The sequence below is a fragment of the Ranitomeya variabilis genome, chromosome 2 (genome assembly GCF_051348905.1).
Source record: "Ranitomeya variabilis isolate aRanVar5 chromosome 2, aRanVar5.hap1, whole genome shotgun sequence".
NCBI lineage: Eukaryota > Metazoa > Chordata > Amphibia > Anura > Dendrobatidae > Ranitomeya > Ranitomeya variabilis.
The window spans coordinates 383433022-383451511 of record NC_135233.1 but is presented as its reverse complement, the minus strand read 5'-3'; the positions used below and the strand labels follow the sequence as shown (position 1 = coordinate 383451511).

The 18490-nt window shown below is 42.1% G+C and overlaps 1 protein-coding gene across 2 annotated transcripts in view; it reads left to right on the top strand.

The window, feature by feature from the left end:
* Positions 1-18490, top strand: part of LOC143806180 (olfactory receptor 1f45-like) — an 87021-nt gene that overhangs the window by 60064 nt on the left and 8467 nt on the right. Inside the window, exons 2-3 of one of the 2 annotated variants that reach the window (XM_077286240.1) lie at positions 7721-7831; positions 7925-8999. In XM_077286240.1, the coding sequence (XP_077142355.1) occupies positions 7726-7831; positions 7925-8724 (906 nt within the window). In that variant the 5' untranslated portion in view covers positions 7721-7725 and the 3' untranslated portion in view covers positions 8725-8999. Of the gene's footprint in view, positions 1-7720; positions 7832-7924; positions 9000-18490 lie in introns of those variants that run through there. The other variant, XM_077286239.1, reaches the window with a different exon arrangement.

Below are 18490 nucleotides of genomic sequence, written 5' to 3'. Positions count from 1 at the left end.
AATAAGAATTTAATACAATAGAAAAACAGAACTGAATATTTGGTACAGAAACCTTTGTTTGCAATTACAGAGGTCAGACGTTTCATGTAGTTCCTGACCGAGTTTGCACACACTGCAGCAGGGATTTCGGCCCCCTCCTCCATACAGATCTTCTCCAGATCTTTCAACATTGAGTTTCATCTCCTTCAAAAGATTTTATATTGGGCTCAGGTCAGGAGACTGGCTAGGCCACTCCAGGACCTTGAAATGCTTCTTACGGAGCCACTCCGTAGTTGCCCTTGCTGTGTGTTTCGGGTCATTGTCATGATGGAAGACCCAGCCACGATCCATCTTCAATGCACACACTGAGGGAAGTAGGTTGCTGGCCAGAATTTTGCAATATATAATGGGTACGGAAAGTATTCTGACCCCTTAAAATTTTTCTTTTTTTATTAAATTTGCAAAAATTTCTACATTGTACATTAATGTGAAAAAAATGAACTTTTTTTAATTTACCAAATGGCTGCAATGAAAGAGTGACAAATTTAAAGGGGTCTGAATACTTTCCATACCCACTATAAGATCCCATTCATTCTCCCTTCAATACGGTGCAGTCGTCCTGTCCGCTTTGCAGCAAAGCACGTCCAAAGTATGATGTTTCACCAGCCATGCATCACAGTTGGGACAGTATTCTTGGGGTTGCACTCATCCTTTTTCTTACCCCAAACACGGCAAGTAAAGTTGATAGCAAAAAGTTATATTTTGATCTCATCTGACCACATGACCTTCTCCCATGCCTCCTCTAGATCATCGAGATGGTCTTTGGTGAACTGCAAACTGGCCTGGACATGTGCTGACGTGAGCAGGAGGACCTTGTGTGCCCTGCAGGATTTTAATCCATGTTGACGTAGTTTGCTACTAACAGTAATGTTTGAGACTGTGGTCCCAGCTCTCCTCAGGTCATTGTCGAGGCCCTCCCATGTAGTTCTGGGCTGATTCCTGACCTTCAAAATCATCCTTGCCCCACATGGTGAGATCTTGCATGGAGCCCCAGACCAAGGAATATTGACAGTCATCTTGTGTTTCTTCCATTTTCTAATAATTGTGCCAACAGTTGTTGCCTTCTCACCAAGCTGCTTGCCTATTGTCCTGTAGCCCATCCCAGCCTTGTGCAGGTTTACAGTTTTATCCCTGGTGTCCTTGGTCAACTCTTTGGTCTTGGCCATGGTGGACAGATTGGAGTGTGATTGTGTGTGGACAGGTGTCTTTTATACAGGTAATGAGTTCAAACAGGAGCAATTAATACAGGCAATGAGTGCGGAGTAGGAAGCTTCTAAAAGAAAAACAGGTCTGTGAGAGCAGAATTCTTGCTGGTTGCTAGATGATCAAATACTTATTTCCTGCAATAAAATGCAATTTAATTATGTAAAAATCATTTTCTGTTTTTTGTTTTTTTTTTGTTTGTTTTTTTTAGATTCTGTCTCGCACAGGTGATGTGTACTTGTGATAAAAATTACAGACCTCTCCATTCTTTGTAGGTGGGAAAACTGCAAAATTGTCCGTGTATCAAATTCCTATTTTCCCCACTGTATTAATGGGGTTGTCTGGTTTAGGAAACATCTCTACAAAAACCCTTAGAGCATCGCGATTTCATAGAGAATGAATTCCCTCTATTTCATACTGAGAACTTGGGAATATTTAGAGTCTTAGGATTTTTACTAACTAGAGATCAGGGAACTCGGTATCTTATGGAAGAGCCAGTGGAGAGAGGCTAGGTGTTGTGTAGTGGATGCATCCTGGAAATCTGGAATCGGTTTTCTTAATGGTGGCCAATACCTGCTGTGATTGGAGTGCATTGAGGTCTCCTGTGTTTGGGCCTGGTGTAGTCTTTTGTCACACTTGTTTTGAACATAGGATCCATACTGTCATAGACAAACTGTCCAGAACTCTACAGATACTTTTGAGGATTGACCTTGTCATCCACATCTGAAGCAGTAATTCTACAAACTTGTAGCTCATCATGATTACCATGATTGTGCTGATATGGCCAAGATGTCCATAGTCACATAAAGTTAGGTTTTCTTGTTGGTGGCCAAAACATACAGGGACTGGAGTGTGTTGAGATCTCCTGTGTTTGGACCTAGCTTGGTCTCTTGTTGCTCGGGTCTTCAACAAAGGCTCCATACTGTCATACAATAAGAATAAGAAGTTCTACAGATACTGTTGAAGAGGAAACTTGTCGCCCACAAGTAAAGCGATAATTCTACAAGCTTGTAGCTCATCATGAATGCTATTATTGTGCTGATACGGCCAAGGTGTCCATATTCACATAAATAAGGTACAAGAATGAGCCTTATACTTTGGCTTTGGTGGACCATACTTTGGTTAACAAGAACATGGTATTGATAATAAATAATAATGAAAAATATTTCTATAGAACCAACATATTCTGCTGCACTTTACAATTCAAAAGGAACTTGTACAGTCAATAAAGACGTAACAAAGTAAACACATAATTGAACAGATACATAGAAGAGGGGCTCGTAAGCTACAATCTATGAAGAAATAGGGGGACACGAAAGGTAAAAATACTTGTTGTACTTGTCGTATGAGGTCCATCAATATAAAGGAGCAATTAAATAAGGCTGCATAAACCAGTAACCAGCCAGTATGTGTACAAGTACAGATATAAAGTGCTACCGAGTGCATGGAAGAGAGGACAGGGGACAATTAGATTAATGAGGTGATAGATAAGTCTAAAGGAATGTGTTTTTAGGCCATACTAGAAGCTGTGGATACTGGGAATTCCATGGATTGTCTGGGGTAGTGCATTCCAGAAACTGGTGCAGCACGAAAGAAGTCTTAGAGACAGGAGTGGGAGTTTCGGAATATAAAGGATGTTAGTCTTAGGTCATTAGTGGATATACTTTACAAAACCATGCATAAGAGTGACACATTTTTAGGAAACTGAGCAGATACTTTTATCTAATTCTGGACAATGCCTTTAAAGCTGTCAAAACTAGCAGAACCCAAGATCTAGTCAGGATGAGGCTCTGAAGAAGGCAGAATGCTCAACACATATTAGGGAAAAAAGGAATGGGCATGTTGGATTACAACCTGCCCAATCTTTTCTTCTTGTGAGATCGGATTTTGTCGATCAATTATTTTTGTATGAAATGAACCCTTGTGTGTCTACAATAGGAAAAGCTTCAGGGTTCGTGCACACGCTGCGGAATCTGCTGCGTTTTTTTCCGCTGCGGAATTGGAAAATCCGCAGTGCAAAACCGCTGCGGTTTTCACTGCTGATTTTCCTGCGGTTTCTTCTGCGGTTTCCTCTGCGGGTTTTCAACAGCACTTTCCTATTGGTGCATGTTGAAAACCGCTGTGGAATCCGCAGAAAGAAGTGACATGCTCCTTCTTTTTTTCTGCAGCAATTCCGCGCGGTTTTTACTGGGATTTTCCGCAATGTGGGCACAGCGGTTTTTGTTTTCCTTAGGGTAACATTGTACTGTACCCTGCATGGAAAACTGCGGATCCGCAGCGTCAAATCCGCTGCAGATCCGCAGCAAAAACCGCAAAGTGTGAACATAGCCTCAGTGTAGACAGGCAGTAGACATTGTTAGTCTTTCTTCTTTGGTTATATGCTGGTTAAAAATGGTAAGATTCAGATACTCAGTGGAATCTCTTGGGATCCTCTCCCCAGATATAACGCTGTGTCTGGAGTCCATAAATACCGGCATTGTGTGTTCATTAGGGGCTCTGGCTGGATATGATTTCAGGTATCGTGCAGGTCTGTGTCATGCAGCAGCTGCGGTTCCAGCGATGAAGGATTACCTCCTGACTCTATGATAGCAGTACATGCACACTATGATCGGGAGGATGATAAACTTTGGCAGAAAGTGACCCGGTGGGGTTGTCCGTTTCTGGACCTGAAAAATCCTGCCGCAATGGGTCCTTATTATCACATGGACTGTAGGATCCTTCGGTCTATTGGCGCCTAAATTGTGATCACTTTCTATTACGGCTACTACAATACATTCGTCCTCAGTTTTCTTTGCTGTCCTTTTTTCCCCCATGTTTCCTTTTTCTTACAGACTTTGATTTAGTCTTGTCTCCTTTTCTTTGTTTCCACATGGTTAAGTGAATAAATCACAAGTGCAGGCGCTGAGCTTTACTGAAATGCGATCAAAGGAGAAATGTAACATCGCAGAGCCATGGGTGGTCTTCATTGCAGGACGGGACAGATCCTCCAGGGGGCACATTGTGCAGCTGCTCAATGCTCTGGGCAAGAAATGAGGATCCTGAACAGGATTTTACCCCTTTCTATTAAAGGGCTGTTCTCAAGTGTGAACGTTACCTCCAATCCACGATTAGGAGATACATTTTTGACTGCTAGGGGTCCAACTGCTGTGTCTGCCACTGATCCCGAAAACCAGGGCGTTGAAGTTGGCTGCGTGGAGCGGATGTTGATCATGTGCTCTCCCTCTCCATGCAATCTAATAGGAGCGCGGAAGATCAGGTGAGCGCTGCACTTGGCAATCTCCGGCGCTCCCATTAAGATTGAATGGGCCGGTAGAGCTCATGTTCAACATTCACTCCGTTCACCCAGCACCCTTCATAGTCCCAGGTCTCGGGTTCAGTGGAGACCACGGCTTTCACACCCCTAGCGATAAAAAAGTTATCCTCTATCTCATGGATAGGGAGTAACCTTTAGACCTCATTCACACGTCAGTATTTCATCAGTATTTGTATGCCAAAGCCAGGAGACTCCCTGGAACATAGAACAGGTGTCAATCTTTCAATTACAGGTTTTCTCTGTTTTGGCATACAAATGCTGATGTAAAAATACTGACGTGTGAATGAGGCTGTAAATTCGAGAACACCCCTTTAACTAAGATCTCTAATAGTGTGCAGGAAAATGGGATTTCTAAACTAAACAACACCTAAAATAAATGAAACCAACTCAGAACTAAAGGAACTCAATATTGTATACAGCATACCTGTCATGCCGCCTCCTCTGCCGCCTCCTGCAACCGCTCATACTTACCTGGTCCCGGCGCGGCTCTCCTGCAGCTTCCTCTCTCCAGCGCTCGCTTCCGACGTCTGCTGGCCGTCGGGCGCGCGCGCACGTCAGGTTCTCTTCTGTGCACGCGCACCTGTAACCTCTGCTGGCTCCTTCTGTCCGGTCCTCTCTATCGTCCTGGAGGACCCTCTTCACCCGGAAGTAAGGCGCAGCGTTCCTATTTCTTCCTCTCTGCATCTCACCCCTGTGCCTGATGATCACTTGTGTCTCTCTAGTGCTCCAGGCCGCACATGTGTTCAGTGCATCTATTGTTCTCTGATTCTATGCTCTGCTTTCTCTCCGCAGATCCTCTTAGTACTCTCTGTCCTGACCGTGCCTGTGTTCCTGCAGTCCTCGTCGCTCTTCTGTTTCTGTGCTCCCGTAATCCCAGTGTCTCTGCAGCTCCTGTGCTTCTGCAGTCCCAGTCCCTCAGCGGTCTCTGTGTTTCTTCCGTCCTTAGTCCCAGTGGTACTCCATCTGTCCTTTGTCTCTTCCGTTCCCGCCAGCTTTTGTGTCTCATCTACTCCACACAGTCCTCACTCTCCGTTCGTTTCTCCCCTTTTTCTCGCCTAGGTCCCTCCGGCCTCCGTGGCGATAGTCCCTCACGGTCCTGCCCCTAACTCTTTCTGTATAGGGGGAGGTCTATTTGGCCAGCTTGCCCGTGAGGGGATCATCGTCACGGTCTAGTGGGTCCACTCTTTCTACTTTGGTACCTCACAATACCAATTAGTAAGCTGAAAAGGTGCTAAAAATCTAATAGAGAAAACTGTGCACCAATCCATAACAAATACAATGACCAAGCATAGAAAGAAACCAAACAAAGAGAAAATGATAAATAGCCAGGTAATGTAAGACATATATATATATATATATAAATATATATATACATTTATTCATAATTACATATAGGTTTAAAAACAAAGAAAACACCTGAAAAATGCAAAAAAATTCTGCGCAGTCACAAAATTGTCACTAAAGGTTCTGTAAGAACATATATATGATCTATATGATCACAAGATAAAGCCATAAATTGCAGACTCAATGAGAAATCATTAATGGTGCAAAAGCTTTTCTGAATTAGTGAATGACTAATATAGGTAATAAATTCATTAGACAAATCCAGAACAAATAATGAAAGGTATCAAATAATATATAAATTCAAGATTCAATGGAAAATAGTTGGGTCAAAAAAAGTCCAAAGACGTTGTAAAGTCATATATGAATAATAAATAGTTGTGAACAATTCTTTGGACAAATCCAGAGTAAATTCTGAAAGTTATTGAATAATAGAAGAACAATTAATTAGACCAAACATCACAAAAGAAAGCCCCTGTATGTGTGTCCTCCTGCCGGGAAGACGCCAGCCCCCCAATATTGGAGCCCATTCCTATTCTATTACTAATGACTGTTCCCCAGAACATATTAATATTTTACATTTCACTTTTCCCATTTTCATCAGCATTGTCGGGTTTATATTCTTTGTGGTCGGGGTGTAGGATCCTCCATTTTAGAACAATTTGCATTTTGTTTTCAGACTTTTTAGGATATTCTCAGAATTGCCACGCAGAACTTGGTAAATGTATTTTATATCACCTAAAGTCTCTGAGGTTCACATTGCAATAACGACAGACGTCACATGCAGGACGCCCTGCCAAGTGTGATCACTGTGAACCTCTCCTCTGATCAGAGTAAAATGGCACCATAATAAATGCAGTGCCGCATGTCACTTTATAAGAAAAGCCTTCTAAAGAAACTAAGCAAAGAATTGGAGCTATCCACAGGCAGCAATCACATTCAGGGAAACATTAAAGGTCCATGTAGGGATTTGTCGTGGCAGCGTCAGGAGCCCTCCGTGATACAAAGCAGAACCATAGCATAATCTAATTTCAGAGAATTTGATCCGTGGCACTCATCAAATGTCCATTCAGTTTTTTATTCATTCATGGATATCAGGTACATGAAAGCATTATATGGGGCCTTTTCGCATGTGAATACACTTTCTAGAGGCCTCGAAAAAGCATATTTACATACGGAACGGCCGCCGATCGCTTTTGGAATACTATATTTCCATATGTCTTCTATTGATGAATAAAATAAACTGAATAGGCGTTTGGTGAGAGCCTCAGATCACATTCTGTGAAATTGTAGCCTTCTAAAGATGTTTGGCATAGACCGGGGCTTCCAGGAATTGCAATCTGCAAACATGTTTGGATCTAGAGACGTAGCCTTTCTTCTATGGCTTTCTTTTCTTATTTTATTTAAGATATCCTGAGATAAGTTTCACAAGATTTTCAGCTTTGACGGGAAAAAAAATTGGGTCCTAAAAGAGCACTCCAAAAGATGATTTTTTTTTTTCTTATGTAGGACATTTGGCATCATTCATGTTGGATAGACATCCGTGCAGTAGAAGTAGTAATCTAGGACTCCCAACCAATTAAGAATCTGAAATGTCTTCTGAATTGTGCCTGGGGGGGGTAGAACTGTATAGTCTACATATATAGGTTTGTGTCACGCTTCTGAAGTTACCCGATCACACACTCTTGGCTCTTTTTGAGCTTGGTCACAATATCCCTTCCTCATAGTGGGTGTGATACTATTTTTTACCCCTTGACCTGTTTTACTTATGCAATTCTTTGACTCGTGTCTATCTTCTCTGATTGTATGACTATCCTGTTCTAGGTAGAATGCCAAAAGCAGACAATGGGAACCGCAGTATTGCCTCCTCCTTCATCATCGTTGGGTTTGAAACTTTCCGGGAGCTTGAGGTTGTGTTGTTTGCACTCTTCACTGGTATGTACATCCTCACTATTGGAGCCCATTTCCTCATCGTTACATTGGTGGCAGTGGACAAGCGTTTACATAAACCCATGTACTTACTCCTAGCCAACTTCTCCATGCTGGAGGTGCTCTATACCACGGTGACTGTTCCGAAAATGCTCGATACCTTATTGACTCGACAAAAAACTATTTCCTCCCCATTCTGCCTGGCTCAGTTCTACTTTCTGTTTGGTTTTGGAGCAGCAGAGAACTGTCTTCTTGCAGTGATGGCCTATGACCGATATCTAGCCATATGCAAGCCCCTTCATTATGCCACAATGATGACTAGTAGAACCAGCATTAATTTGGCTCTTGGAGCTTGGGTCGGTGGCCTATTCGCTGCTTCCCCTCCGGCTATGTGGATTTCCACTTTGAAATTCTGCTTTCCCAATTTTATAGACCATTTCTTCTGTGATTACGCCCCTCTCCTAAAGCTCTCGTGTGAGGACACATCAGCAGGAGAGTTTGCTTTTATGGTCATGTCCTGGAGTGTTATTTTGGGCTGCTTTTTCCTAATCATGGTGTCGTACAGCCTCATTATTTTTGCAGTACTAAAAATCCCATCAACTAATGGTCAGAGGAAAGCATTCAGCACTTGTGCTTCCCACCTGGCCGTGGTGTCTATTTTTTATGGGACTGTCATATTCATGTACATTCGGCCCACCTCCCATATTAGGTTTTCCATGGATAAGGTGATCTCCATCTTCTACTGTGTAGTAACTCCTTTAATGAATCCTATCATATACTGTCTGCGGAACCAGGAGGTGAAAGGTGCGGTGATCAAAACTTTACATATGTTGGCAAAAAGTGAAAATGACTTTTTATTGAGTCCATGTGATCAAAGCCAAAATCTACCTAGAAAATAAAAATGACTTCCAACTTAGTCCACACTGTACATACATGATGCGTGAATGTGACCTCATCATTTACACCATGACATCAGTTGTGCACCGCGTGAGATAAAGATGATCAACGCGCGGTGGACTACAGTCTTAGTATTGCCGATAACAACATTTTGGAAGATTGTTTTCATTTCTCAAGACCCCATGTAGAATTTTTCCCTTAGTCAGAAATCATCAATATTTTGATTTACTTTTTAAAGTTGGTACAAATATTAGTTTGCAGCACACAATTAAATGTCTGATATCGTCAGCAACGCCATCCATGGCCACTCTTCAGTGTAACGTTATTTGGAGTAAAGTGGCCGATTCTAAAAAGAAGAGGTGCCGGTTGAGCAGTGTTTGTAAGGCCAGAACGGTATGAGCAGGATATTCGCCGCACTCTTTTTCCAAAATTGCAGGTTTTTTACATTTCAAGTGAAGAAAGCAGAGATGCAAATAACTCCAGAGGTGCCGGGAGGTGGGCACCATAAACTACTGATGTTTTTTATCCTTCCTCGGTCTTTGTCACAATAGTCACAAGAAAAAAGGGCAAGAACATAGCCATAGTGCCAAGGAATATTGATAAATGTAATGAGCATAGTATGATACATACAGTCGTGGCCGATAGTGTTGGCGCCCTTGAAATTTCACCCTGAAAATTATTATAATTACACACGTTTGTTATACTGTACACATGTTTATTTCATTTGTGTGTATTGGGACAACACAAAATAAAAATAGAAAAAAAGGCAAATTGGACATAATTTCGCACAAAACCCCCAAAATGGTCCAGACAAAATTGTTGGCACCCTCCACTTAATATTTGGTGGCACACTCTGGAAAAAATAACTGCAATCAATCGCTTCCTATAACCATTCACAAGCTTCTTACTCCTCTCGGGAGAACATTCAGGTGACGATGTCAGTGTGACCCCATCACCCACCTTAGTAAACCACGTGACAGCCACTGACAGGCTAGAGACTGAGCCACAGTTTCTCCCCATTGTTTGCCTGTCATGAGATAATTCAGATTCTTTAGGTGGTCCTCCATTTCATGTCTATACCTTCATGTACTGATTGTCGTCTATATATGTACCCAAAAAAAAATGTAAGTAAAGGGCAAACTACCAATCACAATAAAAAGCAGCAAATTTTATTAAAGAATTAATTAAAACAGTAGATTAAAAACTGTTGGTCACCACCCCCTGAAGAAGCCGATGCGAAACGCGCGTTGGGGTTTAGCGGCTCCTCATCTCCAGGTAATGCACCATGCACTTTGTCTTCTGACACTTATGGGTCTTGTTGATTTTTATACCTCTTAACTGAAGCCTGATGGACTGATTATTCTTCTGCTACAGTGCGTCTATTCTGTTTAGGAACCCTTCCTTTATTATTGAGCATTTTTGATGTAGCGTTGTGTGGATACTTAGTTAACTTTCACCTTCTTTCTGGTCACCTGACTTTTGTGCTGCATAGTGATTGTTATCCCTCATTCTTCCTGTAGAGCCATCAGTTGTCCCCCTGCAAACACTTGGCTTACAAGCATTTGTCATCTATATACCACTTATCACATTCTCCATGTGCTCCATAATATATCTGAATGTTGTTTTTGAATGTACCCCTTCTCCAGATCACCTCACGATTCCCGGGTTATTAATGAGCAATTGTATATATTATATATGTTGTATATATGTATCATGCTATGTACATTGTATTGATCCATATTCCTTGGCACTATAGCTATGTTTTCTTCCTTTCTTCTATTGACTAATGTAACAAAGACCAAGGAAGGGTCAAAACTTTAAAAGTCTGTCGCCCCCTCCGGGCACCATTGTAGTTATTTGCATCTCTGCTTTTTTCACTTAAAATAAAAAGAAACAACTGCAATTTTGGAAAAAAAAAGTGTGTGATTAATTTCCTACTCATATTTACACTATATGGCAAAAATATTGTGACCGCCACAACACACTTCCACATTTTGCCCCTTCATCTAGAAGAGTATTTGTGGGGTCAGAACATGATGTTGGGGGATGTTCACAATCCCTGGTCTAGTTATTGGATGAGGGTGAGGTCCGGGCTCTGTGCAGCCGCTCATGTTCCCCCCTCCATGGCTTAACACCACTCTATCCGATGCTCGGCATTGTGCTTGGTGATGTACGGCTGCATAAAGCTAAAGCATAAAGCATAAAGGCCATGAAGCTCCCTTTGCTTTTAACAATTGGAAATTAATGATGGAATCCTTTAAAAATGATGCATGCGCTGAATCACTGAGATTCGTTATCAATTATGTAGACCTGGGGTTACCCTCTATTGATGTTATTTATGTTACCATTTAGGAAAATATATTTCAGGTGAAGATAAAAAGTGCCTTAGTTAGCGAGATGAAAAATGTAAGTTTTGATTGACGAATCTAGAACGCCTTTGAGAGCGTCTGTTTTTATTAATTATATTAAAAAAACAGTAACAAATGCATTTTTGGATTTAGTTTCTTTAGAAATAATGACAGATGTTCTATAATTATGGCCTGTCAGAAGAATACCATGAAAAGAAAAAGGAAATCCCAGCATTTTTTTTTCCAAGAAACCTTTTTTAGCATTTTGGTTTTGTTTCTTGAGCAGAAAACGCCTGAAGAATGGTCAGTTCACTTTATTAAACTGCTTGGAGTCTTGAAAACCTGAAGTAGCTAAAAGACAAGGAGATGATGCTCAGTAGTGTGTGTGGCCTCCAAGTGCCTGTATGACCTCCCTACTGTACAACGCCTGGGCATGCTCCTTATGAGGCGTTGGATGTTCTCCTGAAAGATCTCCTCCCATCTGAACAGCGAATTGTTTTCACATAGAAATATCTGTGTTCATTTAATTTCAACAGTCGCGCTTTTACAGGCAGGTTTCAGAGCGGATTCACCTGTAAATGAAAAAAAAAAATGTGCGCATATACCTAAACGCCAGCATAAAAGATGTCCCAGAAACACACACAAAAAAACCCCAAATGAATAAAAACACCAGTGGCCAAAATTGGCGAAAAAGCACTTTGGGAAACAACAACAAATAAAAAGACCCTTCAAAGATGAAAAAAATGCCGGCGTTTCCTGAAGTGCCGTTTGCTTGAAAAATTAGGCAGGGTCGCCCTCCTGAAAAGACATAATATGGTTGGAAAAATACTTTTTTATTACATTTTTTTGGGAAGCGGAGCAACCCAACCCACCCAGAAATGTTATGTATTTAATTCATTTATATATGTGTGTGTGTGTATATATATATATATATATATATATATATATATATATATATATATATATATATATATATATATATATATACACTGCTCAAAAAAATAAAGTGAACACTAAAATCCCCCATCCTAGATATCACTGAATGAGATATTCCAGTTGTAAATCTTTATTCATTACATAGTGGAATGTGTTGAGAACAATAAAACCTAAAAATGATCAATGTAAATCACAACTAATATCCCACGGAGGTCTGGAGTTGGAATGATGCTCAAAATCAAGGTGGAAAATGAAGATACAGGCTGATCCAACTTTAGTGGAAATGCCTCAAGACAATGAAATGATGCTCAGTAGTGTGAGTGGCCTCCACGTGTCTGTATGACCTCCCTACAATGCCTGGGCATGCTCCTGATGAGGCGGCGGATGGTCTCCTGAGGGATCTCCTCCTAGACCTGGACTAAAGCATTCGCCAACTCCTGGATAGTCTGTGGTGCAACGTGACGGTGGATGGTGCGAGACATGATGTCCCAGATGTGTTCAATCGGATTCAGGTCTGGGGAGCGGGCGGGCCAGTCCATAGCTTCAATGCCTTAATCTTGCAGGAACTGCTGACACACTCCAGCCACATGAGGTTTGGCATTGCCCTGCATTAGGAGGAACCCGGGGCCAACTGCAAGAGCATATGGTCTCACAAGGGGTCTGAGGATCTCATCTTGGTACCTAATGGCAGTCAAGATACCTCTGGCGAGAACATGGAGGGCTGTGCGGCCCTCCAAAGAAATGCCACCCCACACCACTACTGACCCACTGCCAAACCGGTCTTGCTGAAGGATGTTGCAGGCAGCAGATCGCTCTCCACGGTGTCTCCAGACTCTGTCACATCTGCTCAGTGTGAACCTGCTTTCATCTGTGAAGAGCACAGGGCGCCAGTGGCGAATTTGCCAATCCTGGTGTTCTGTGGCAAATGCCAAGCGTAAAAAACACAACATGAAGAGCAGACTCACCAAAGCCTTGTCAAATGACAAATGCACTCGCAGGGTGCAGCAGGCCCCCGATAATAAATGCTAGAGCAGCACAGGTGCAAGCTACTGATGTGAGCAACGACCCACACATTAGAGGGGTTGGCTGCCTAGTAGCAAAAATGCACAAAGGTGTGGCTTGCATTAGACACTATTCACACAGATAAATGTGATGCACAGTGTCTGGACAACCTATTGATCACGCCCATAGTATTACCAGGCGGGCCATCCAGCACTATATATATATATATATATATATATATATATATATATATATATACACACTCACCGGCCACTTTATTAGGTACACCTGTCCAACTTCTTGTTAACACTTAATTTCTAATCAGCCAATCACATGGCGGCAACTCAGTGCATTTAGGCATGTAGACATGGTCAAGACAATCTCCTGCAGTTCAAACCGAGCATTAGTATGGGGAAGAAAGGTGATTTGAGTGCCTTTGAACGTGGCATGGTTGTTGGTGCCAGAAGGGCTGGTCTGAGTATTTCAGAAACTGCTGATCTACTGGGATTTTCACGCACAACCATCTCTAGGGTTTACAGAGAATGGTCCGAAAAAGAAAAAAAATCCAGTGAGCGGCAGTTCTGTGGGTGGAAATGCCTTGTTGATGCCAGAGGTCAGAGGAGAATGGGCAGACTGGTTCGAGCTGATAGAAAGGCAACAGTGACTCAAATCTCCACCCGTTACAACCAAGGTAGGCCTAAGAGCATCTCTGAACGCACAGTGCGTCGAACTTTGAGGCAGATGGGCTACAGCAGCAGAAGACCACACCGGGTACCACTCCTTTCAGCTAAGAACAGGAAACTGAGGCTACAATTTGTACAAGCTCATCGAAATTGGACAGTAGAAGATTGGAAAAACGTTGCTTGGTCTGATGAGTCTCGATTTCTGCTGCGACATTCGGATGGTAGGGTCAGAATTTGGCGTAAACAACATGAAAGCATGGATCCATCCTGCCTTGTATGGAGCATCTTTGGGATGTGCAGCCGACAAATCTGCGGCAACTGTGTGATGCCATCATGTCAATATGGACCAAAATCTCTGAGGAATGCTTCCAGCACCTTGTTGAATCTATGCCACGAAGAATTGAGGCAGTTCTGAAGGCAAAAGGGGGTCCAACCCGTTACTAGCATGGTGTACCTAATAAAGTGGCCGGTGAGTGTGTATATATATATATATATATATATATATATATATATATATATACACATATATATATATATATATATATATATATACACATACATGCAACACACAAGGAACAACATAAAGGGGCCCTGCCGCACCCTGCAAAATGATAAAAAGTGCCAAAAAGATGAACAATTAAATAATGTATATAATACATTAGATGAGGTATTAGTTACAATTTTGGCCAAAATGGATAAGTCTGCAACCCAACGTCAAGGGTCCTCATCAACTTGCAAGTCCTACTCTAATATCAAATACAGCTAACATAGAAAAACTCCAAAAAACACAACATGAAGAGCAGACTCACCAAAACCTTGTCAGATGACAAATGCACTTGCAGGGTGCAGCAGGCCCCCGATAATAAATGCCAAGCGTCCTGCACGGTGTTGGGCTGTGAGCACAACCCCCATCTGTGGACGTCGGGCACTCAGACCATCCTCATGGTCTCGGTTTCTAACCGTTTGTGCAGACACATGCACATTTGTGGCCTGCTGGAAGTCATTTTGCAGGGCTCTAGCAGTGCTCCTCCTGTTCCTCCTTGCACAAAGGCTGAGGTAGCGGTCCTGCTGCTGGGTTGTTGCCCTCCTACGGCCCCCTCCACATCTCATGGTGTACTGGCCTGTCTCCTGGTAGCGCATCCAGCCTCCGGACACTACGCTGACAGACACAGCAAACCTTCTTGCCACAGCTCGCACTGATGTGCCAGCCTGGATGAGCTGCACTACCGAGCCACTTGTGTGGGTTGTAGAGTCCGTCTCATGCTACAACGAGTGTGAATGCACAACCAACATTCAAAAGTGACCAAAACATCAGCCAGAAAGCATTGGTACTGAGATGTGGTCTGCGGTCCCCACCTGCAGAACCACTCCTTTATTGAGGGTGTCTTGATAGTTGGCAATAATTTCCACCTGTTGTCTATTCCATTTGCACAACAGCATGTGAAATTGATTGTCAATCAGTGTTGCTTCCTAAGTGGACAGTTTGATTTCACAAAAGTTTGATTTACTTGGAGTTATATTCTGTTGTTTAAGTGTTCCCTTTATTTTTTTGAGCAGTATGTATGTATGTATGTATATATGTGTGTGTATATATATATATATATATATATATATATATATATATATATATATATATATATATATATATATACTGTATCTATATATATATATATATATGTGTATATATATACTGTATATATATATATATATATATGTGTGTATATATATATATATATATATATATATATATATATATATATATATATATACAAATATATACAAATATACGGTATACAGTGTGTGTGTGTATATCTATAATGTGTGTTTAAATATATGTCGAATCCATTAAAAAAAAGAAAAATGTTATATATATCTTTGTAATAAAATGGAGTTTCAAGAGCTAATTTGACTTGTTTTCAGATGCAGACTTAGGGCTCATTTCCACATGCGAGGCACACGTCCGTATCTCGCATGTGGAAACCAAGCTGTGGAGCCGGCACTCCAGAGCGGAGCGTGCGGCCGCATAGGAACACATGGAGCTGCACAGCTCCGCTCCAAAGTGCCGGCGCCAGAGCTTGGTTTCCACATGCGAGATACGGACGTGTGCCTCGCATGTGGAAATGAGCCCTCATAATGACAATACATTTGCATGCATTTTCCATAGACTGCAATGTTATAAAATCTGATTATATTCTTCTGTGGCTTAAAGCGACTTTCTACACAAACATAAGTCAAACTGATAGAATAGGAAAAACACAGGATTTTCTTATTCTTTATAAACATTCAAATAAGTTTTTTTTTACTTTTGGATTTGTCGAGCGCAGCGCAAAACCGTGGTGTGAAATGGAACTTAGAAACGTGGGAAGTTTGAGAGGTTTCATCATAGGGTGCTAATAGAGGGATGATGGGAGTAATGTGGTGCATGATGTCCCATGTGCATCGAGATCACTGAGGACCTCATTATTTCTGATCCCGGGGACGCTGAGCTGTGAACGAGCCTTATAAGAGGGGATTACTGGGACAATAGCCAGGGATTGTAGATTAGATTCTCCGCAGGATCCTCGTGCACAGTCAGTCCACCTTTATGCTATTAGCTCTATTATCGTGTCTGGGGAAGAAGCTTAATTTCTGCAAAATGTCATTTTATAGGGACTTATGTATAATGCATTGCACGTTACGACTGGACAAACTTTAGCATAACTACAAGGCCCAGCATGTCTGGTTCATTAGTGAGTGCAGAGGTGTGGTATATACAGAATATTCTTATTATTATTACACGTTCCAGTGATACAATGTAATCCGATCAGAAATCCTAGGGGCGACTAACTAGGAGAGGTGAGAGAAGAAGCAGGTGGAAATTAGAGAAAACCGACCCTTTCTTATGAGTTTTCAGGGTACATTTGCAGATGTTTGGGGGTTGGAAAGTTTTGACTAGGAAGTAATTTCCAGAGAAGACGTGAAGCTGGATAGGAGTCTTGAAGATGGCCCTACATTTACAACGCACACTGTCGTGGGAACTTGGATGATTGGAAATGATTTTACCATGATTTTACTAGGAAGGGTATTCCAGAGATCAGAGGAAGCACAAGAGAAAATGGCAATAAGAGGGGAGCTGCGGTATAGAAACCTTGGATCTGATTTTACCCAACTCTCTAAGAAGCTGTGAAGGCAGAAATAAGAGTATCGCGGATAGGTGGATATACCCTAAATAACGGCTGGAGGTAGAGCGCAGCTCTGAGAACAGAACGAGCAGAAATCCTACTTAGACTGTGCTACTTTCTAACCCTTTCAGATATTAATCACTACTAAAGGTGCCGGTCCTTGTGTGCAACCAGCCTCATTACTGAATATCCTGCCTGATGAAACGATCATGTCACCCTTCATGTGTTTCATCACTTATTATCGGGGAGTAGACCTGCAGCAGAGTCGTTGTGCACCCTGATCATGGCACCATCTGCCTCTGCTCTCCTCTCTTACACTCGCTGCCCCTTTTTCCTGTGTAAGATGCAGGTGTATAGGCGACAGGGACACTCAGGCTGGATTATATGTCAACGCTTTACTTAGTAAAGATCAGGAAAACTGCAGTAAATATAGGAAATAAGGAAAATAGCAAGTGTGAGGTTGAAGACTCTAAAGCTGGATGGGTTCTGAATAGGGGCAGCAGGCCACCATGGTAAAAAAAATCAATCAGTCCCTGAATACTTGCAGGCACAGATGATGGACCCCGGGGGTCCGGATCTTGCTCCGGCTTCTGAGGGTGCCGTCCTCTTGTCCGGTTCTGTAGCTTGTACATGTGCTCTTTATGGGGCAGGTTCCTTCTGGACTGTGCCTGGTCACTCGGAGCAGTCACAGAGTGTCTCCAACTCTCTGACACTGCTAGGGTGGCCGCTGTCGCCACCAATTGCTGTGATTCCTCCAGCTCCTCTCTTTCCCCAGAACACACACTCACACTTTGACTTGTGCACCTTACAAAAACGTCCCTGACTAAAACCAGAAGTGAAGGTCCTGCTTCTTTACTGGGTACTGCAGAGAGGTTTAGGCTCCATCGACTGGTCATTGCAGGTTCATCTTTCTTGCGTGTTCTCCAGTAATCTCTTGCCGTGTGTTACACGTGGAGTCCTTGTCCTTTTAAGGTAAGTTCACATTGGGCGTTTTTGCTGCTTTTTTTTTTCTTGCAGCAAAACCTGATTTCTTGGAAGGAAGGAAAGAAGCTGTGCCAAAAAGGCAGGTTTTGGGGCGTTTTTTTTTGTTGCGGTTTTGGGGCGTTTTGATGGTGCGTTTTTTAGGCTAACTTGTGTCACTTTGTCCATGCTAAATTCCATGACTTTTCTGCAGCAAAAATGCTGCAAATAATGATACCTAGAAAAATTAGGAGGAAAAGGGAGTACTTAGGTTAAAAAAAAGTATTTTATTGTGAAAATTAAAGTGTAACACACAGTAAAAAATTACAACAGGATGACACGAAAGATCATGAGTGCCATATACCCCACGTAGCTGCCAGTATCACATAAATCAGGAAGGCATGCCATAATGAAAGTGCTAATATAGTGCAATAGTATGGTCTCACTGAATAAATCCTTATACAATAGCACTTCCCTGCAGCCACCACCAGACGAAATGAGTAGCACTAAAGAAAGAAAAAAAAAAGAAGTGCTAACCCAAAGTAGCCATCAAAGCAAATAGCTGTAAATGGCGCTTACCAGCAGCGAACACCAGAATGGGGTGGATGGCACCAGAGGAATCCAACAGAGCCCCTGGTTACTTTGGGTTAGCACTTATTTATTTATTTTCTTTTTTTT